This window comes from Filicampus tigris, chromosome 5 (genome assembly GCF_054856515.1).
Source record: "Filicampus tigris isolate MCC_2025a chromosome 5, RoL_Ftig_1.0, whole genome shotgun sequence".
Classification (NCBI taxonomy): domain Eukaryota; kingdom Metazoa; phylum Chordata; class Actinopteri; order Syngnathiformes; family Syngnathidae; genus Filicampus; species Filicampus tigris.
In genome coordinates this window covers 21,585,605-21,608,984 of record NC_141221.1, presented here as the reverse complement: position 1 = coordinate 21,608,984, position 23,380 = coordinate 21,585,605, and the positions used below count along the sequence as shown (strand labels likewise).

Below are 23,380 nucleotides of genomic sequence, written 5' to 3'. Positions count from 1 at the left end.
AAACCAAGAAAAATGTTGAAGACCCAAATAAACAACAAGGACCAAAACAACTAAACAAACTAAACTCAAAAACATAACTCAAAACACAGACCATAACACAAACACGCTGGACTAGACCAGTGCCCTGGCACGAAAATGACAATGAGCCTGATTTTACACAGACGCAGACTTCTTTCGGTTACCACATTTTTGGATGAGTCGGGTAGGCTAGACTTGCGTCTGCACGAAAATGAAGTTAAACCCGTTTTAACCCGTTTTTACGTCCAGCGCATGGGCGCCAGTCTACCAAAATAGGGTTCTTTAAGTTAAAAGTCATTTTCAATCCTTCATGGGTTTTGACGTCTAACCTCTGGGGCTCCGGCTCTGCAGTCGCCGGCATAACTTTAATGTAAATAATTAAGTGAAGGTGAACACGAACACTTGGCACGGGATTAAGAAATGTGTGCTCACAAAAGATGCTCTCAATCCATTCCAAAATTGTCACAGGGCCTTCTTAGAAGCAAATCAACCGCACCTTAATCTCTTCTAATCATACTTAAGCATGTATGCTTCATGTGGAAAAGCCTCGTTACAATTTAGTTTTCCTTCAATTCCTGGAATAACCTTGAAACTACACAATACAAAGGACATGTTGGCTGTGATGCGGACAAGAGATATTACACTGTAACAAGAGCATGGGAGGAATTAGAATGCGATATTTCAGACACCGTTGTTGAAGCACAACAGCTAATGAATACAGTCTGCAAATTTCAAGATGCGCCAAAAAATAAAGCTGTTATAAACAAGGAAAAACAAGTCTGATAACATCAGTGATTGGTTGTGATTAGCATCAGCCTCCTTACGTGTACCACAGAAATTCAAATTACCTGATATACAGCCGAGCTAATATTATTATTCCAGACAGTGTATAACCCAACGGCAGGATGATTACATTTGACTTGCAATGATTTCCTCCCACCCCTGTATGAGAAAACAGCTTGGAAAAACTAATAGATATATTCCCCAAAGTCAATTTGTTGCTCCTGTCTTACTTTAAATACACTTCATCACTGCTGTGAAAAGTGGTTTTATTTATGGAGGATTTAGTATGCAGAGATAAAAGTAGAACACTTCTGTCCCTCAACTTTGCGGAGGTGCAGTACCGTTTAAAAAAGGATTTAGCACGCGTGGCACAACAAATTGCATTTGCATCCACCCTCCTGCTCCTACTCATCATTATCCTCATCACCGTCTCTTTTCCAACCTAGATCTCACTGGAACATGGGCTGACACGCCAACCGTGGGTAAGCACCGTTAAAGATCCCCTAATGGAGGAAAAATACATCTGTAACGATTGAGACAGAGATAGAGGAGTAAATCACTGTCTGTCACGGAACTGGATCAAGTTTATGTGTGTGTGTCAAGTAATCCTGGACCAGAAGATGCCAGGACTGAAACGGCCTTCCTGTATAATGAATGACCAAGGCAGAAAATATATATGAGTGCACATTTCAATATTTGCACATCACCTTCTTTTGTTTACAATCCATTCTCGCTTTCTGAATCACAAGAAGGAGTAGCATATGTATATATATATATATGTAAAAGTATTTTGGTAAATTCAAAACTGTGAAAGTAATATATGCTATGCTGGAATTTGGGCATGACCTAGGTTTAGCAAAGCACTGTTCACACCGTTTAGGAGGATGGTACTTAGTAGAGGAGAAATTACACCTTGGAAAGCAAGTATTGCTGATCTAATTAAGAGCTGGCAAAAGACGCCATCAGGATCTAACAGATTTCATCCCTGAGCCCTTTTTCTGCCTGCAGAGAGCTGTTGGAAAAATGAGAAACATGGGCACGAAGAGAGGGAGATGAAGGGAGACACAGACATTCCTAATCAAGCTTTGCCTCTGACACAGCTTGGTTTAACCTTGAGGAGTAATCAGATCTGACTTGCTTAAATGTTAGCATTCTTAAATCATCAGGAACTGCCTCCAAGGAGACGATAATCACTGTGCCAAATTGCTGTGCTCGCTAATTTCATTTCTCCCAAGCATTTGCTTGTAGTTAGTGTCGATTATTCAATGACAGGCTTTTAATGCTGCCAAATCCCAAGGGTGTTACATTAAAGTGTAATAACTTGCAACATAAATGAAAACAAAACAAAACAAAAAAACATTACTTTGTAACCCATACAGGTTTCCCCAGCCATACCAATGCCCCCCTCTCCCCTCTCTTCAGTCTCTCACCCCTCCCTCCTCCCATGGTGGGAGTTCAAATCTAATTCTCAGCCCATCTGGCAGGCGTAATGAAGGCGGCCCGGGCTTGTGGTGCCCTGCTGCCATGGCTCGGTGGAGCAGGAGGCTAGCTGGCAGATTGGGTTAGGATGAGTGGAAGGGAGTCGGAGAACCTGCTGAGTGAGTAAGCCGGCCCAGTTAATCTCCCATGTGCCCCAGTGTGATGAGGGCCAAGGCCAACCACACACTGAGGGCACAGTGGCAGCGGTGTAAAGTGAGGATGGTTGTGGGCTGAAGACAGGAGGGTGACTCTGGTAGTCATTTACATTGAAGGCGTCCAGCTGGCAACTTGTTGGAAATGAAAGGTTAAATGAATTGGTTAGTTTGCTTATCATCAGTCAAATTTGGCAGTCGGAAGGTAACAGCATATCAATTACGTTTTAAACAGTGGGAAACATGTGAATATCGCCCATTTCATCTATTTTCTACTCAAGAGAAAAAAAAATATTATATTATATTATATTATATTATATTATATTATATTATATTATATTATATTAAAACATCTATTATATATTATCCTACCAGGACCATCTCAGACAAGGAAAATCAAAATCTGGCTCGTGGGCAATGTTTGTCCCACTGCTCAGATTTTACCTGCCAGGCTGCGCAATTTGAGAATGACATTTCATCTCGCTCACGTTAAAAGGACATTTCAAATATGTACACCATTTGCGGCAGTAAAAAGTTAGGTACATATACAAAAGTTATGTACATTTAATAACTTTAAAAACGATTTTAAAAATAATACAACCGGCTGCTATCAATCAAGCCACACATTTAAAATTATAAAGCTTTCCTTTAAGCCTGTGCTTTTCTGCTGTGTAATTCCTACTCTCGAAACTAGGTAGCACTGTTTAAAAAGGCAGGAACAATCACTCAAAAGAATGTGTGGTTTGGACGACGAGATTCATGATTCTGGGTGGAGATATCTGTGTGTGTTGTGTGCCGTGTTGGTCACCTCATGTACTCCACGATTAGGATGTTAAAATATTTTTGTGTACCAGGCTTAACTTTCTCCTTTCTCCTCCACAAATACAGTACCTTAATTGTTTTCATCTGTCTCAAACAGTGTGCTCTTGAATTACTGCAAGAATTACATTGCATATTAAAGTGGGAGTCAACTCATATATTTTTTTTCAAGAATATGCTCAATGTAGGCCCACGAGTTGAAACACAGCATTCTGAAAAATATTGCGTTTGTGGAATAAAAGTTAATCCACCCGACCAATCACGACCAATCACAGCTCGGATTCAGAAAACAGGTCAGCCGTGATTGGTCGTTGTGAGCAGTTGTGATGTCATTTTCAGTCGACAGAAGACAAAATGGCCGCCCCCAGAGATGACTAAAACGAGTGCATTTTGCTGCTTAGTTTATATTCCACGAACGCAAAATTAATCAGAATGCCGCGTTTCAACTAGTGGGCTTGCTGGGAACATATTCTTGAAAAAAATATGTTTGGGTTGACTTCCGCTTTAAGTACAAGCACCCAGACTCAGGGAACTATAGGTTGGCCTACCATGCTTTCTGGACGATAATCTGCTACTTTTTTCCCACGCTTTGAATCCCTCTGCTTGGAATGCGATGAGGTTTATCTATAAATGTTTATGGACAAACTGTATGTCGCTAACAGAGTTAAGGATATTCTCTTCAAATCTGACCAATGAAATTACAGAATATATCAAATTGGACCAACGAACTTGTCCAAGTCCGCCCTCGTACTGAATATCATTTCGTTAACCGTAATTAGTGGGAGGTTTGGATGACGTATTCTTTTACCAAAGCAGGCTGCATACAAAACGTGAAGCAACGCTTACAAGAGCAGCTACCAAAACTATGTGTCTTGTTGTGCTGCCTTTCCTTAACAATATTAACAATAGCAACAAAGTCTGAGTCTGTAAAAACTAATAGGAGACAAGAGAGGGAATAGGGAGAGGTGCCATAGTGTTGAAAGAAACATAAAGCTGTAGTTGCTAGCTCAATTTTATTTTCAAATAATTTTGTTTGTTCTCATTGTTCCAATGTAGTACTTTTATTTTTTTTCACATTAACTGTTCTAAAAAAAAGGAGTACAATAAGACAAGTCTAGCATTTTGAATTTCATTTCACTGATGTTTTTAATCCTTTTGTATTCATTTTAAAACTGTGTGTATTAGAAAACTTTGTCTTTGTGGTATTTTATTCTGTTTACTGATTTTAATGTTATTCTTCAAAGAACACATAATCGTCAGTCATTACATTATATTACATTCTCTTTTTATTTGGAAAAAAAGTATCGAAAAGTAACAAAATACCGGTACCAAAATGTTGGTAAACTGACAACCCTACTGTCAACACGACATTTTGTTGCTGTAACACACTATTGGGTGTTGAACATTTAAAACTTTAGTAAATGTTACTTTACCGATGATAACATGAATTGGAGTTGAATTAACATCAGCATATTTGCAGTGTACAACAACATAACAAGCTAAAGGACGACAAAGCCAGCAGGCCTCCCTCAGCTATGTACCCGACTCGGGAGAAATCAAAACACTGTCATTAACAGTTACTCTCTTTATAAACACACCAGCATCAGCTGGGGGTATAATTGCTCCTGCTTCTCCTGTAATCTTAGACCTTACCTGCTGCTCCTGTCAGACACTTGCACCAGAGGGGATGAGGGCTGTGTATGTTGCCTTTGGAGACACTGAAATGTTGCTTTTGTATAGTCAGACGCAAACTTGGCAAGGGAAGAAGAAGAATACATTGAGAGAAATAAAAGCAAAAGGATATACACGACAGAAAATCAAATAAGTGTGTGTTGTTTGCTGAAATCCCAGGAGCAAAGCTCAGGGGCTCCAGTGAAGGGAAATGATGTTCTTTTCTGTGAGTGATTAGAAGACAAGTGCCAGAACATGACCTACTTAGTACAATTTGTTTGTGCAGATTCCAGAAATGATAACAATGCCATAAGTTAGAGAGTAATGTCGTTTTAACTAATGAATGTAGTGAAAAGTTAGGTAAGTTTCGTAGCAGGAATAATTGCAAGGGGTTGTTGCATATAGAATAAATCTTTTGACAGTTCCCACTCAAACACACAGTCATGAACAATACTTTGCATCCAAAACACACCGATTGATATTTTTGGTGCAGGGTTAAAATTTGTGAGGAGTGAACTATATCCCATCCAACACCCTCCAAAGCCTACGAGTCATTGATGTTTTTAGTGACTTGTAGTTGGATCGGAGAACATAATTCTGATTGTTGTGAGGGAGCAAAGGCAAGGGAAAAGACGGCGTTTGTCCAAATGTCCCCAAGTTTCTCTGCCACATCAGAAAACAATACAGTTAACCCTCTAAAGCCATTCAGGAACATTTCAAATTCCCTACACTCAGTCCTCCTTGTCCTCCTACGGACAATGACACACACCAAACATCAGAAATGCACGAATAGTAGATGCCTCCCAAAATGTCTCATTGCTTATATTAATAGCTTAAACCCTAAATGTACCCCAAACTATGATCCCAAAGCACGTTAATATAATTTCAAACGTATTTTACAACATAACCCTAAAAATATTATTTGTGTTAAAAAATGGGCACTGACTTGTGTGACTGTTTGCTGCTCTGCAACCTGTAACAATAGCAATTCATGTACTATAAAAGATTAACTTGTACTGTATGTCTGGGATCAGGAATGGATCAGGAATGGATCCTTTTTTTTCCCCAGAAATATCAGCCTTTCCATCACTTTGGCGTGGTAAAGTTTGTACCGCCCCAACGGGAAGCTACTTTACCCTGAAAGGAACAATCCTGGCATGTCGGACAGCCAAAACAGAACAAACAGATGTCCTCAGAAGAGTATTTTCCTTTTGGAAGCCCAGCGTTCCCATCAGGGCGATATATGAGACGATCCTACCTCTATGGAACCCTCATTCCCAATCCACGGGAGGCTTTCTCTCCCTTCTACGTGGGCTGCTACGGTAGTCTTCCTCTTTCCCAGATAGATGTTTGTAATTGGAGCTCTAATTTATGTTCAAACCTTGGTGCAGGATAATGATATGGCGCATTGTAATTTGCTGATGCAAATTGTACGTATAATGGGGAGCCATAAAAGCCTCCGCAATCTCGGAGACTTGCCAAACACCCTGAGCGTTCATTACAGCCCTCATTAAAACACCCGCATCGGCACTGGGACCTCTTACAAATGGAAGAAGCATGTAATTGCTGCTTGATTGTGGTATATGTAACATATGATAAAGTGGAATTACCACTTTATTTGTGTACAGTGTCAGTGAAACTTAATGGGCAGAAAGCCGAAACGAAAAAAATCCTTAGAGCATTGTTGGCCTACAACATTATAGGGTTTTGGGATAAGTGGGCCAAATGTGAGTTAGGGGACAGTGCATCCAGGACAAACTGAGAGTGATGATATTCAAGGCCTATCTTAGGGGCCATAACTAATGCTTTTACCCATGAGAGCCTGTGTTTCATGTGGGCGAAGTTCAATATGAGTATATGCTGAAAACACATTAACGGGATTTAATAGAATGAAAGATTAGTATTGTTCTTTTCCATTAACAAGGTCCAAAGCCATCACCACACATTTACTTTTTTATTAATGAAACTTGATTGGAAAATGTTTGGATGAAATACCAAAGGCTACTTTAGCAAAAATATATTTTGCGCGAATGTAAATATTTCCTTTGAAAGTATGGCTGCTAGCCATTTTCAGTTGGTGATTTCAATTCAGTGCTAGCGAAGGGGACAGCTGAATGTACAAGCTCATAAGCAGCGTTAAGAGAAACACCAATTGGCAAAGGCATTAAGAGTTCATTTAGAGAAACTTGGGGTGTTTTCCAGAGGCCTACTCAACATAAATTCAAAGTGTCACGTTTTATTGAAATGACCTGTCCCAGAGTACCCCTTTGCATTTGTGCCTTTCTAATGCAGCTCCATTAAGACAAAACCCGAGCAGCATAACTGAAAATCGCACTTGTCTCCACACCTCTGAATGACTGCAGAGTGTCACAACCAGAGCTGTGTGTGCTCAGCCACTGGAAAAGGATTTTCAGCCAAGCCATTCACCCAGGGCCTCAGAAGCCTGAAGCCTTTATCTGTAGACCCGCTGATTGATGTGTTGTGGGCCCCGTTGCGGTTAACAGCAATTTTTATCTGTTGCTAACGGCAACAGCCCAGGTTCCTGATGTGTAGAGAGCAGCAGGGCCCAGGATCTGAAGCTGGACCACACACAGGGATAAACAAATAGGTTTTCATGGCAGACAGCCCTCATAGAGAGGCCACTGACAGGCAGTGCCCCACCCCAACAGCAGCACGATGTCAGGGCCCTGACCCGCTCCTGCTGGGCACTTGGTTTCCTGCGCTAATTTTCACCATGTGAAGAGCCGGTGCTGTGGAGACACCTGCACGCCTCTCTCATTGACAAGGATCAGTGACAGAGATAGGCATTTTAAGACAAAGACAGACAGGGAGAATATTTAAAAGACTTCATATACAGTAAGGCAACGCTAACGTAAAGAGGTAGTAAACCAAACATTTTTTCCAAGAATACGTTCTATGCAGTCCCACTAGTTGAATCAAGGCATTCTGATAAATATTGCATTTGTACAATGTGAGTTAAAAATACACCTGTTTTTCAGTTCTGTTGACTAAAAATAACATCACAGTTGCTCGGGACTCAGATAACGACCAATTATGGCTCAGCTTCAGAAAACAGCTGAGCTGTGATTGGTACCTGAGCCCTGAGCAACTGTTATGTCATATTCAGTCGACAGAAATGACAAAATGGCTGCCCCCTGTGAACTCATATTCCACAAATGCAATATTAATCCGAATGCCATGTTTAGACTAGTGGAGGCGCATAGAGCATATTATTCTAAAGAATTGTTTTGGGTTGACTTCCACTTTAAAGCCTTCCTTTTATGTATCTCGGTGTTTAACAACTAATCCAGTGAATATTAATTGAATACAAGCTAATACTGGCTAAACTTGACTTAAAGCATAATTTCTTGCTATATAAAATGCATCATCACTGCAACGGTAAAGTGAATTTTGAGCTTACAAATGTAAAAAGGCGCCCATAGACACGCACACGCACACGCACACCCCCACCCACGCACACACACACACACGCACACGCACACACACATCGCTCCAAAACCATTGGACTCATTGAGCATTAAATATGATTATGACACCCCAAGCAGTGGAAAGGAAGAATGGGTGTGTGGCAGCTCTAGGCAAGCTTTACTCAACTAAACTGCATGGCTAAGGTTTAAATCCATGACTGCACAAAGATAAACCGTGCCAAAACAGTCAAGTGAGATTATTTTGCGTAGTCAAAGATTGATGCTTTCATTGTGCATGAAAACATAAGCCATAGTTTGGCCTTGGGTGGTAAAAAGAGAGGGGGTGGGAAACTAACTCAATTAATCAGAAAATAAACTGTGGTGTGTTGTCTTTTTTGCCGAGCTTAACCGTCTCCTCTTCTGTACTATATAGCCAGCCCAGGGGTAGTGACAGAATGGGCAGATAGTTGCAGTGAGATTTTCTGACAATTCCCTGCTTCTTGTAGCGCCTATCTCGCAGGACAGAGGAGGGTGCTGGGTTCTTTATCTAAAAGCCCCTGAGAGAGCGATAAATCGCTTGAGTCCAGGCCCATCCACACTGAAACAACAAGCACGTAGCAGCGCAGGAAACAAGGCACGTATAAAGTCTCCCAAACATGGCTGAGGCTGTAATGAAGCCTGCTCAAAGCAGACAGGATAGTGTCACCCTGATAAACAATTCCATATCCAGCCCGTCTCACTGTGCGAGATAGGGGGCCAATCCTGCAGTGACGTATTGCTGCTAAGACTTAACAGACCCGTTATTAGCATGCAGTCACACGTGAAAGAGACTTGAAAGGTCGACATAAGGTGGCTCAGGAAAGGTTTTTGGTCCAGCAATTTCATCTAAAATAATCATCTGTATAGAAGGTCTGCGCTCAATTCTGTTTGTAGGTCCTTCTCGCCAGAGCTGGGCATGTTCGCTAAGCCGAGAGTTCTCTAGACTCTCTGAATGTTTTGATATTATGACGGAGCGTAGACGAGGAAACCTCTTCAGTCCTTGCAATGTTATGCTGAGCAACATAAGGTGCTGGAATATTTGCTTATACAGATGTTCACAAAATGACGAACCTCACTCCATCCTTGCCTCTGAACAACTGAGCCTTTGGGGGATAATGCTTTTCTACCCAATCACGACTCTCAACAGTTGCCAATTAACCAGTTTACCGGTGGACCATGTGTTTTTTGACATATTTCCTCAACATTCCCAGTAATTTGTTGTCCCCTTCCCAGCTTTTTGGGATGTGTCGTAAGCATCAAATTTAAAACGACTGAATATTTTCAAAAACAAATCTGTTCTTCACACATACCAGCCTATGTTTAATCAAATGAAGCAACAATATTATACGTTGTAAATTACTTATAAATACAAATTGTTACAACATAACAGTATAACTTCTTGCCACTGAACACGTGTTGTGCAAACTGGTGTTACTTCTTCATATTAATGCCAGTGTTTATGTGTTTTAAACACATCCGACTAAGTTGACATGCTTTTTAACAAACAACCATCTGTTGGGAGAACACAGCATGTTGGCCTCTGACGACATAGTAACTTATGTTGGATGATTGTTGAACTAATGCCCTTGAGTTAAGTAAAATAACAGAGGTTTGTCACTAGGACACAAAATTCTACTTTTTCTATTTGCACTACTTCCGCCAAGTCTCCACCTTTGTTCTCCTGAGTACTCCACGACACACAACACTAGTGTTGGGAAATGTTTACTTATATACTAATTAGAAGATATTTCATGAAAACAAAAACAAAATATTTTGTCACAACTGCAGATGTAACAACATAGTTTTCCCAACACGACTTAAAAGATTAACCTAGAAGGATTCCCATTGATTCTAAGTAGGTAAAACATTATAGTTCTTTCACCCCCATCATTTTTCTTATTTGTCAGCTTTTATAGATTGTTAGAAAGCCCACACTGTTTAGATATTTGTGCTTATTAACTTATTAACATTGAATGGATTGATGGAGTTCTTTTTTTCTGTCCAGGTTTGACATATGTCCTATTGTATAAACTGTCTTTCAATGCCCCCATCACAGACGGTGGGATGAAATAACGAGCAGCATTGTCCCTTTTACCTAAAAACAAAAACAGACAGATATTCGCGTTTAACTCACTGTACCACGACAGAAATACTCTGTTTTAAACGAAACAATAGCTTTTCTAGTTAGCGAGTCAGAGGCTAATATAGCCAAACACTTAGGTTTTTCACCCCCAAAATGATGGCAGCTTTGCCTGTAGCCTCACTTCTTTATATTGCCACATTGGAAACAGATTATGAAGAAATGCAAAATAGGAAGAAATAATTATTTTTACTCACTTGCTCCTGCTTCGGTCGCAGACCGTCGGGGGAAGACAGGGCGGACGTCACTCGAGAGCCGGCGCCGTCGCTTCCGGATAGCGATATATTCGCGGGTAGAGCACGGCTAGTCCGTTGCCAAACCGGTAGCCAAAACGTACCACAGAGAAACGTGGTCGCACTGGAGGGATTATTTATTTTTCCATTCTTTTTCCACTTGACTAATGTTTGTGTAGTTGTTGTCATCTTCTAACAGAGTTCTGTACTTACTTTTCTTTTAAACAGCCGCCATAGTACATCACGAAGCTCTATGTTCCGTGTTCTTCCGCCAAGTCTCCACCTTTGTTCAAGACACTAGGTTCCTCATTAGTGTTTCTTACATTGCAGGATGACAAAAGTTTTATAAAATTATTTAATTACTCTCTAAAGGCCATATAATATTAAATATATAGCAAATGTAACTTTCAAGCACTATATGTGTGGCACATTAATATGGTTGTGCATTAACAAAATCAGGCTTCTACTGTTAAACTTCGTCACGTTGACATTTTCTAATTGTGCCCTTTGTTCGGGCAACTCACTTAAAAGAGTTTTTGTTACCTTTGAACATATGTTATGAACATATGTTAACAATTGAAAACATGTATTGATATGTTGAAATACATTACACACTTAAGTTACAATAACATAATTGATGATTTATTTTTTTTTTTTTACATTGTAGCCCTCCACCCACATGCGTAGCCTTTCTCTCCATTGTCCTCCAGTCATAACGCTCAGTCCAGCCCCTGGCCTTGTTCAAGACCTACTCCTCCTCCCATACCCACTCAGCCTTTGCCTGGAAGCTCCCTGGAGCCCCCCGACCCTACAACCTCCGCCCCCCTTTTCGAAACCATCATTCTGTAAGGCCCGAAGCACTTACAGATAAGATGCCTGCAGAAATCAAGTGGGCTCGGCAGCTGAGCAGATTGAGAGTCAGAGCTCAGTGCCCAGGAGATGCCCAGAGGCTACAAACACTGCAGATAGCAATGTCGGAAAGCCAGAAAGTGGAGACAGACAACATGAGACTTCCTGCCCTCCTTACCGGTCTATCTTTTGCTTGCACAATACTGCCTGCAAATCACCACCCACCAAGCCTTCGCCACATCCATATCTGACCCCCTTCATCCTTTCAGATGAAGAGAAAGCCTTGCTCTCTGCCGACTCAAACTGACAGCTTGAGCCAAAGGCCACCACATGCTTTTTTGGAAGGACATACTTGTTTTCATCTGTGAATATTCAGCCGCTGGGGAATATGAATGTGACATGTTCTATTAAAACAACATTTTAAAAAAGATGCATGGAGATCAATGTCTTTTGAAGTTACACTTTGTTAGGGGCTTTAATGGCAGTCCTTTGAGGCCGATTAACAATGACAAACCATGTCAACCATTGTGGTTGTTTTGTTGGTTTAGATGGCTGCCTCCAGTTTGCAGTTTGAATTGCCATATGCCACTCATCAGCTAAAAGTAGCACACTTAAAAGAATATTCCTCTTATGAGCTCATCTTTACGCAAAGGACAGAAAGGACGACTGCTGTCTCCATTACCAACAGACTACACACATCACTGAAATGAGGCCACAAATGTGTGGTTTTAACACTCAGAGGGCTGAGACAACGGATGCTTTAACAGGATATAAATAGCCCGCTGACAAATTGTTAGAGTGACTACTATGAAAGAACTGGCTAAGGTTTTGTGGGTGGATGTTGTTTTTCTTGTTGCATTTTGAAAAACACGACTGACCTCTATCACTGCACACATTTACCGCATTTATGATGTTATAATGTTCCGTTACATGCAAGGGGATTATGAATTAAAAGTAAAATAAAAAACTGAATGCAAAATGCAAAGTGAAAGGAGCCAAGATAGATAGTAATAAAACACACTCTTTTCGCCAAGGTACAACAGGACACCTTGCTACGATTTAATCAGTCAGACAGAATTAATGCTTCTAATATCATGATTTCTCCATTACACTATTTAATATAATTAAAATGTGGAGCTCTGGGGCCATAAAGCGGGTCGTTGGAGATTGTAATTCCGCCATAAAGCTATGAAGCATGAAAATGTCACTTACCGAGTAGTCGCGGCCTGACAGCGCGTGAGTGGAACTCTGTAGGGAGAGAGAGGAGAACAAGAATGACCTTTAAGGAGCATTTCACTCCCTGACACAGACATGATGAAGCAGTGCCGCTTTAATATCAATATTCACGTTAACCTTTTACCCAGCCCGCCATGTATGCCGTAGCTGCACACTGCTACCCGGCGTTCTGGCCTCACAATGGATGGCATTAAGCTCATATACAGTTCAATGATGTGTGCATGTTTCACAGAGGAAATGTGTCAAAGTTTATATTTAGTAACATTTCAAATACAAAAAATGTTTGGACTTGTGTTTGTGTTACAATGCAGTAACAGAATGAAGTAAGAAAAAACAAACCTCTAGTAGGTCTGAGCAATTACTTTATTTTATCTGGACTTTTTCCCCCCTTTTATTCCTATATTGTGCACTGTTTACAATAAGAACATGGCTACAAACAAAGTGAAGGTAGTTAATACAAGCAGAGTCAGTTAGGTGTCGGCGGCAGCAAAACTTTTGTATATAACGCCATTTTCATTTGCTTTCTTGTCGTGTTTTTTTCTATAAAATAAGTGAGGGGCTCTGTTGTGGGAGTTCCATTATAATTGGTGAAAAAAAAAAAAAATCAGATGTTTTATTTTAAGGCCGTATCAACCCAGCCTAACCCACAGGCAAACCTTGAATATTATCAGCCAGTCGGGAGCACAACGTTGCATCATCTAGCATTAAAATGCCATCATCATTGACAATGGAAGTGATTCTATAACTACATTAAACAAAAATAATAACAAAATATTCAGGTTCCAAAGGCAGTTCTTTAATTGGTCAGTCATTGGAGGGCTCAAGCAATCCACACAAACACGCCACAGGAAGGGGAACAAAGAAGTAGGAAAACAAAACATCAAAATCGTAATAACTATAATCAGAGCTAAACATTGCAAAGAAACATTAAGCCCCTCCTGTGATTTCCTATGCAGCCCTCTTAATGCTCCACCCCCCCCAAAAAAAAACATGGACACAGAAAATCCTGGATTTTGTTCTGCTATCTGGCACAGTCTGTCTTCACCCAGCAGGTGAACCAATCTTGAAATCCCTCCCTCTACTTCCACTTTTCACTGCTTCTATTCTTCTGTCTAGATGGGCAATTTCTCCCCCTGGCCTGTGGAGGGAACTTTTCTGCTCGACCAATTTTATCCACGGGTCTACTTCCAATCCAAATAACCTCCCCCATACCTTCACCAGGACTGTTTCCTTTCCTGGTGCCCCTCATCCATTCTCCCACACCTGTTCTAGGCTTCAGCACTCATCAACGCCTGTGTGCTCTTCTGATTTGCAGGACAGCTCCTGTGGTGATGATTAGGCAGAAGTCCCGCCGTGAACCGGAAAGCAGGCTCTGCGTGAATCAAAAGGCTATTCCATGTCCATCTCAAACTCTCTGATCCCTTCACTATCAGACCAGCAAGGGGGGAGGAGAGGAAGGGTGGAAGAACCAGACGCGAGGTAGATTTGTGTGCACAAAAACAAAAGTATTTTTGGGTGAAAATTAGACCTGTGGTCTGTGTGTTCATACACCAAGTTTAAACAGGCTGTTGTACACCTGCATAAATAAGTCTACATATACAAGTGTTGTGTGCTGTGAATGTGTGCTTAGGACATAAGCCTTAGGAGGCCAAGGCCATTTGGAATTAGCTGAACTATGTAGAGTTCATTCAACATGGCACATTCTGGGTAGAAAGAGAGGCTTATTTAAATGATAATGAGGGACAATCCATTGGATTTAGTACTGGTGAAGGGAGAAAAAGAGGGGTGGGAGCAGGGGGATCCATTAAAACGCCAGCGGTTCATAAGCCATAGGGTCGGCATATAGCTAAACACTCTCTCTTAAAAGCCATTATACATGGCTCTCAATGGATTTCTGCAGTGCTTAGGACTTCAAAAGGATTTAAGAACCCGCCCCAGAGAGCGAGAATTTGGGGGAGGGTGAAGGGACGCATGTGTGTGTGTGTGTGTGTGTGCATGTGGGAGAGAATGCATCGGTGTTGTTAGTTGATAGAAATAGAGACAGGGCGGATGCTGGAGGCATGGAAGGGTTAACTAACAGCTTGGGAGAAGAGAAATGTTGCTAAATCCGCCCCCTAATCCTCTCCACATTTCCATGCCCCCTCCTTCACCAAGAAAAAGGGAAAAAACAGAATGCATAAAGAATAAAATAGTGGAAAGAAGAGTGGGTGGTGTTAACAGTTCCCCACCCGATATCGTTGTTTCTATCATTGCGAAGGGTTTTAAGGGTGGAGCCATCATAGCTGCCAGTAAAACGACTAGGGAAGTGATGCAAGTCTATGTCATCTGTGGAAGTTAGTCAAGTTAGGTGGGTGGGTTTATTTGGAAACAGGACTTTGTTTGAGACCCAACAGCATCACAGCCCTCAGCAGAATAACCTCCCAACCCCCCATATTTCCCTAATCCATGTGTGGCTTACTGCTGGGGCGACTCAATATACCGCAAGCACAATTACCTGGGTCAAAATAAACAGATAAAGAGACAACCGTGGCAATGAACAAACAGCATCCCTGGCATGTTTTAGTACCTGTGCCCAAATTGATGCATGACAGTTTTTAAAAGCAGACAGGCGACAACATCCGCGTCACATTTGTCTCTGTTTCTTTTGGCGACGCGACAAGAGAAATCCATTACAGTTGTCGACGACATGGCATCATTAGCTTGAAGCTCTTAAAGCTGTTGAGACTTTGATCTGGTTGAGCACGTGGTATGCAAATCTGTGTTCTTGGTTTAGTACTGTGATTTTAAGCAGCTGAAAAAAATGCAAAGAAGGCAATGAAACAACCATGGCCTTGGTTAAATGGAATACAAACTCCAGCTCAGACATGTTGAGACAGACATGAGAAATATCAAGACAGCCAGATGGTCGGACATCATGGATGGATGTGGATGGCATAGTGACAACCACCGGCGTCTGTACACCCTCTATTTGGCAGCATATTACAAAGATATTCTGCATCTAACAGTGTCAGCAACTGCAGCGTGCAATTTTCAGGAGGGAACCCTCCTTCACCGCCCCCACCACGATTGCTTCCACCATCACTCATTCATGGCCCCTCCTTCTCAGAGCTTGTCATAGATCCCTGTCAGAGCTGTCAACCAACGTCGTGTTTTTATCTGACAAGCCCTGCTCTTTCTTCTGACTTTTTCATTAGGAGACATCCTATTGTACCAAACAAACGAGAGATAGGGACAGACAGACAGACAGACAGTGTATGGAGAAGCAGACGCTGTAAGACATAGAAACAATGACTACGAGGAAGTGACAGATTAGGGATTTTTAATTGGGCTGGATTTTCAGTTGGAACATTGAATAGCTTGAAACAGTGTATTTAACAAGTTCATTAAACCTTTTTCCTCCCATCGATTCATCAGTGCTGGAGAGGGAAGTTTGCATTTGCTTTCTCGCGTCCTGCTTTTGACAGATAAATGAACACTCGCATTGAGTTTAGTTTGGGGGTACTGGGGTGCTGCTTGACAGGCATTTGTTGGGACGCATCTTTCTACATTCATTTAAAATGCCGCTCTGGATTTAGCATAAATTCTCATTACTTTCACAGTATCTAAATTGTATTATTTCAAGCCTGACGTTGAACCAATGCATGGCCTCAATTTCCCTTTGCCACCTACTCATCCTCTAAATGAGCTGGCATATAAATTCTGGCACAGTGATAATTGGAAGAGTTTCTTAACTCATTCCATGCCGACGCCAGACCTCGCTTGGCTAAACCCTGTTAGAACATGTCTATAGTACATTTAACTGTGTCATGGTTGAAATAATGCCAGATCAACTAGATGCTGTGTGACGATCTTAATAACTTTATGTGTGCATCAAGTCTAATAGTGCTTCTTCAAATATATATTTTATGAGATGAGAGTTGAAAAAAAGACATGGGTTACGAGAACATCCGCCAGCTGATTTTGGTGTTTGTTTTGTTTGCGTACTTAGGCCTTTTCCTGTAAAATGGCTACCTTTTCCCTCTGTAACAGGAACATTTGTAAACCAATATGGAAAATCCTTGGCAGTCTCACCTCATTCAGCTGCTCCTTGGTGTTGCTCCTGTGAGGTAGGCTGAAGTCTGGCACTGCCTCATCCTTACAAAATTTGACTGGACAGAGCATTAATGGTTTGATCTGGAGGACACAAGAGAAAAGCACAATTTGATTAATATGTCTTTTCCCCCACAGTGAATCTCTCTGTATGGAGTAGGCCGCATTATACTACAAGTTGGAATAACAACAATGGCTTCAAATAACTATTTATGGGCTATTGTTGCTTAGACCAAACTTTTTTGTCACTGGGCAGCACATTTCCCTTCAGAGTGCCTCAGTTTTAAGATTTCATCATACCCTGCTCAGATTCGAGATGCAATGTGCTGGATAGAAGCAAAGGAAACCCAGAACATAACCAAGTTGTCGTATGCTAGACTTTACACCGATATGATCAGCTGGATCGGATCAACTAATAGTTTGCATTTTATGCAAATTTTTTGATTGGCCGTAAAGTGTTTAATTCACTGAACGGCCAATGAAATTAGGGCGGCTCGATTAAGCAATTTTGAACAGTAACCGAATTTTCTGGATAAAACGATTTTAAAAACGTTCAAATCGGCACAATCGATTTTTTCAAATCTAAGTATCTAAGCCACCTTAGTTTCCTATGCATTTCCGCTTCCTCCCATGAGCGCGCAGTCCGAAACAACAACAACAACAACATCCATGGCTACCGGCGATTCTGCTATTTGCTCAGGCAAGTGAGCGTTTAGTACAATACAATCCATGAGCAATTAGCTCAACGACGGAAAGGTGTCCCTTTTTTTTCTCCTCTACAACGGACCTCTGGTCCTGCCGGACTATGCATCTGTACTTAAGATTGACAGTGCATTGTATTATTGAATGACAGTTTTGCACTAATCATTGATTTATGTTTAAGTAAGACCAGGGAGAAAGGTGAAAGGCTAGTCACTAGCTGGTTGGCAAAATGACTTACTGACAGACTGTTTGGTTTACAAACTTGACTGTCTACCTTCTTTCATGTTGATGATCTCATTTCAGATGGTATATGCACTTTCTTCTTTCATTATTGGTTTGATTAAGAACAGATCTGAAATCTATTGTGTAAGTAAAATGCTGTTAATCCCAACGGATTGTTCTGTGTGTATTAAGTTAAAATGACTGGTATGTTGAGCTCAAAGAAAGAAAAAATAAGTTTAAATAAAACACATTCAAAATACTTTCATTTTCATTATTTTTAATTTTACAAAGAAATTGCAATCGCAAAATCGGGTTTGAGAGAAAATAATCGAGACTTTCTTGTTAGGCAAAATCAAACAGCCCTAATGAAATGGTAGGAATGAAATCATTCACAAAATGCAAAGAAATACATTACAGCTGCATTGTTGTTCACTTATTCACCTGTGGCAGGTTGCAACAAATGAATTTTTGCCTACTTTTGGCCAATAAAAAATTGGCACTGTCTAACATATCGTCGCTGTCCTGTGAAAAACACCTACGTCCAATTTTGGATTATTTTTTTTTCACGTTAATGTGATGTCTGTAACGGGGAAACACCATTCACGTAAAAATAAGAAAAATGAAAAAAAAAAAAAAAAAAAAAAAAATATATATATATATATCCATCCCTCCATCCATTATCTGTACCGCTTCTCCTCACAAGGGTCGCGGGGCGTGCTGGAGCCTATCCCAGCTGTCTTTGGGCAGTAGGCGGGGGACACCCTGAACTGGTTGCCAGCCAATCGCAGGGCACACAGAGACAAACAACCGCACTCACAATCACACCTAGGGGCAATTTAGAGTATCCAATCAACTTACCATGCATGTTTTTGGAATGTGGGAGGAAACCGGAGTACCCGGAGAAAACCCACGCAGGCACGGGGAGAACATGCAAACTCCACACAGGGAGGCCGGAGCCGGGATCGAACCCACGACCTCTGAACTGTGAGGCGGACGTGCTAACCAGTCGACCACCGTGCCGCTATATATATATATATATATATATATATATATATATATATATATATTTTTTTTTTTTTTCATATTTTTATACCTATATATATATATATATATATATATATATATATATATATATATATATATATATATATATATATATATATATATATATATATATATATATACACACATAATTGCTTTATCTTGTGATTGAATCAATTACTGTTTTTTTAACTCGCTAATCGGTGGTCAGCCCCAAAAATCATGATAGTGTAAAGTCTATTCTATGCTTCATAAGTGCATCTAAAAATGTCTACAACAAATTTTGTAGTGATCCAAAATGTTTTGTCCTATCAATTCAAAGCGCATTTTCGCTTAAACTATGTGGCTCATCACTATGCATTTCCGTATGCATTTTAGTCTCATCAGTTTTAAATGATTTCAGTGACCATAGTGGGTTTTCGTTCTTTAATGGAAGGCAACGAGCAATTTTGCTAGTATCTGTGTGTGAGACATATGCAACATTTCCTGACACCACAGCAAAAACGATTAGTATAAAATCTCACTTTTTAGCTTTTAAGGACACATGGAAATAGCAGTCTTAACCACCCAGATGATGGTAACCCAAATACTATCATGGATGGCTTGTTTTATTACAAACCATTCAGACACAGCTGGCATTCATCCAAAATTCCAGCCAGATGGAAGGTTGGCAATCTAAGCACAGAAGTGTCTGGGCCACTACGGCACAAACCAATCACAGTGTCCCGCGCTACCTCCCCACCTTGAAGTTAAAGTGGCAGTGGCTGCGGGGTGTATTCCATTCAACTAGCTAGTTACATGTAGCACCTCCCCTGGTGACATGCTCTCCGGCTGGCCTTGGTCTCCTGATCTCCACTGTAATTTAAGCAGATCACTGCTACAATTAACCTTTCCCAGTAAATATCAATTATGGCCCCCGGCTGGGCTAGAATTAAAAGGGTCATCAGCTAATCTGACAGGTCCTGAACGCTACCACCTGGCAGGTGGGGGAAGGCAGCTGAGAGAGAGAGTGTTTGTCTACCCTTGTGCCCACCAGCTCACATGCCAAGTAGCTGTGATTCCCTTTTAATTACACTGCTGTGCTGGGCATGCATGACGATTGGCCATAGGGCGTGAACAGTGGTCTGAGGTCAGGAACGACATGATGGGTTTGAAGTGAGAATGGCAGAGAAAAGGAAAAAGCCTAGGCAAAACAAGCCTCTTTCATGTTGGCTATCTGGCCATAATTTCCCCCGCTCGCTGTCCTCTGTGTAAGGGACTGATGCAAGACGTGGTGTTTTCCAGCTTCTGACATAGCATCAGAAGCCTAAGAGAGGCAGAATGCCAGCACCCAGGTCCAGAGTGTGAAGTTTAACACCCGTGACACACTGTCTATGCCCTTGTGTTGAAAGCAATTGTAGCTGTCGCCACACCTCTGTATTTTCATTGAATCGAGCCAATAGGCTGTGTGAACTGCAGTGTCCTGCTTTAGCATGTTCAGGCAAATTAAAACTAGAACACCCAGGGGTTTTATTTTACAACTTGCTGACAAATTTGGTGGCAGTAAGTCTTCTAAACTAGATGCCTTCAGGAGCCAATCTAAGTCAGTAGGCAGGAGGTAGACAGCTGGTCGACACGATTTTGGTGTATTTGATCAGGAGAGAGGCAGGCAGATTCTGAGCACCATAAACATGTGCATGGATGTCATCATATTTCATTGAGAAATATGACAACAGCTGGCATTAAACACTTGGAATCATTGTTGAAATCAATTTACTAAACACATTATTATTATTGTTGTTATTATTCCAATTGTTATTATTATTATTATTATTATTATTATTATTATTATTATTATTATTATTATTATTATTATTATTATCCATCCATCCATTATCTACACCGTTGTCCTCACAAGGATCACGGGCGTGCTGGAGCCTATCCCAGCTGTCTTCGGGCAGTAGGCGCGGGACACCTTGAATTGGTTGCCAGCCAATCGCAGGGCACACAGAGACAAACAAACATCCGCACTCAGAATCAATCAATCAATCACATTTTATTTATATAGCACTTTTCATACATAAAAATGCAACTCAAAGTGCTTTAAAACATTCAAAGCAAAACATAGAATTATCTTCAATCAAAAGAAAAGATAAATTATTTAAAAGTTGTTGAAAGCCAAACTAAAAAGGTGTGTCTTGAGCTTCCTCTTAAAAATATCAACAGTCTCTGCAGACCTGACATCCTCTGGCAGGCTATTCCAAAGGTGAGGACCAAAATGGCTGAATGCAGCCTCGCCATGCATTTTGGTCCTCACCCTTGGAATAAATAAAAGGCCGGCGCCAGAGGACCTCAGGATCCGCGAGGGCTGGTATGATAAAAGCAAATCACACCTAGGGGCAATTTAGAGTGTCCAATCAACTTACCATGCATGTTTTGGGAATGTGGGAGGAAACCGGAGTTCCCGAAGAAAACCCACGCAGGCATGGGGAGAGCATGCAAACTCCACACAGGGAGGTCGGGGCCGGGATCGAACCCACGACCTCTGAACTGTGAGGCGGACATGCTAACCAGTCCCCCACCGTGCCGCCCATTATTATTATTATTATTATTATTATTATTATTATTATTATTATTATTATTATTATTATTATTATTATTATTATTATTATCCATGCATCCATCCATTATCTGTACCGCTTATCCTCACAAGGGTCGCGGGGCGTGCTGGAGCCTATCCCAGCTGTCTTTGGGCAGTAGGCGGGGGACACCCTGAACTGGTTGCCAGCCAATCGCAGGGCACACAGAGACAAACATCCGCACTCACAATCACACCTAGGGGCAATTTAGAGTATCCAATCAACTTACCATGCATGTTTTTGGAATGTGGGAGGAAACCGGAGTACCCGGAGAAAACCCACGCAGGCACGGGGAGAACATGCAAACTCCACACAGGGAGGCCGGAGCCGGGATCGAACCCACGACCTCTGAACTGTGAGGCGGACGTGCTAACCAGTTGACCACCGTGCCACCATTATTATTATTATTATTATTATTATTATTATTATTGGCAAACAAACCATATGAGGTTTGGATACATACAGTCCGCAAACATTCAAGACGCTAACTCATTCTGCATTTAGGGTGCACTGTCCCATGTGCTTAAAGGGAAGTCAACCCAAACATATTTTTTCAAGAATATATTCTATGCAAGCCCACTAGTTGAAACAAGGCATTCTGATAAATATTGCGTTTGTGGAATAAGAGTTAATCCACCCGTTTTTAGCCATCTCTGGTGGCGGCCATTTTGTCACTTCTGTCAACTGAAAATGACATCACAACTGCACAGGGCTCAGGTAACGACCGATCACGGCTCAGCTTCAGAAAACAGGTCATCTGTGATTTGTCGATTAGGCAAGAGTCTGTCCGGGTGTCAACACATCTTTGTAGATCATGCAAATAAGAGATACCAGTACCAGTAAGGTTCCCCCGATTTTTTGGTGTCAAAAACGACCATACCAAAACCATGATACCACCAAAAAAATAAGCACACGTAGCCCACCAACTATACATACGCGCATAGCCGCCTGTCTGCCGACCTGCTGAAATACCTTTCGGTGGCACGCATCCTGCGTGTCAAGATAGCTTCAATGCATTGAAGCACTTGTTGCACGTTCGCTAATATAAGAATTTATAGTGAATAAGTATATATGTACATACATTGACATGTATACATTATGCTTATACAAACATATACATGCAGGCATTGATCTCGTTATTAAAAAAAAAAAATTCTTAAAATCTGAATTGGCTAAGTCTGTGTCCAAAATGCATAGAGGCTATACAGCTAGCCATGAAAATGATCACAACCTGCTCAATACTGCATTACAGTAGATCCCACACTAATGGCTCTATAAACCTCCGTGCACATTTTCTACTAGTGACGTTATGTATATACAAATGGAAATTAGTTTTCTTAAAGTTTAATTTACATGTAGTCTATAAAGTATAAATAATCAAGTATAGAAAGAAACTGTAATATAGTTACTGTATCTCACTCTCGATCATGTGCAAATGTTCATAAATGTTTCACAATGTTTAAAATGTTATTTTCTTATCAAGCATATCCTAATATTTTGAAATAACATGTTTAAAAAAAATTAAATTCTTTTGTGAGTTATAATTTTGCTGCTTTTGCTGATTTTAGCTTTTTGTCGGGGTACCATTTCGGTATCGGTATTGAGGTATTTTATGCAGGTATAGTATCAAAGACAAAATTTGGCACTGTGACAACAATAACGAATGAAGTAGTCTAAGCTAACGCCCACAACAGCGCAACTCACCCTTTTCTAAATATGCTGGCTTGTGTGCATTTGACCAATTACTAAAACTGGTCTACCCTGCCTCCTTGCAGAGTCACGCCTAGTGCAGCACTGGATTTGCGCTAGTCATGAAAATAGAGCCCAAAGTGTCAAGGTATAGTGTGTCACTCATAACAGC

The 23,380-nt window shown here is 41.0% G+C and overlaps 1 protein-coding gene across 7 annotated transcripts in view; it reads right to left on the bottom strand.

Moving 5' to 3' along the window:
- The window catches only part of fbrsl1 (fibrosin-like 1), a 330,172-nt gene that overhangs the window by 176,166 nt on the left and 130,626 nt on the right, over nt 1–23,380 (bottom strand). For all 7 annotated transcript variants that reach the window (XM_086031613.1, XM_086031617.1, XM_086031615.1 and 4 more), the window contains exons 3-4: nt 16,919–17,020; nt 12,824–12,859 (exon numbers count right to left, since the gene is read on the bottom strand). In XM_086031613.1, coding sequence (XP_085887739.1) covers nt 12,824–12,859; nt 16,919–17,020 — 138 coding nt within the window. The remainder of the gene's footprint in view (nt 1–12,823; nt 12,860–16,918; nt 17,021–23,380) is intronic.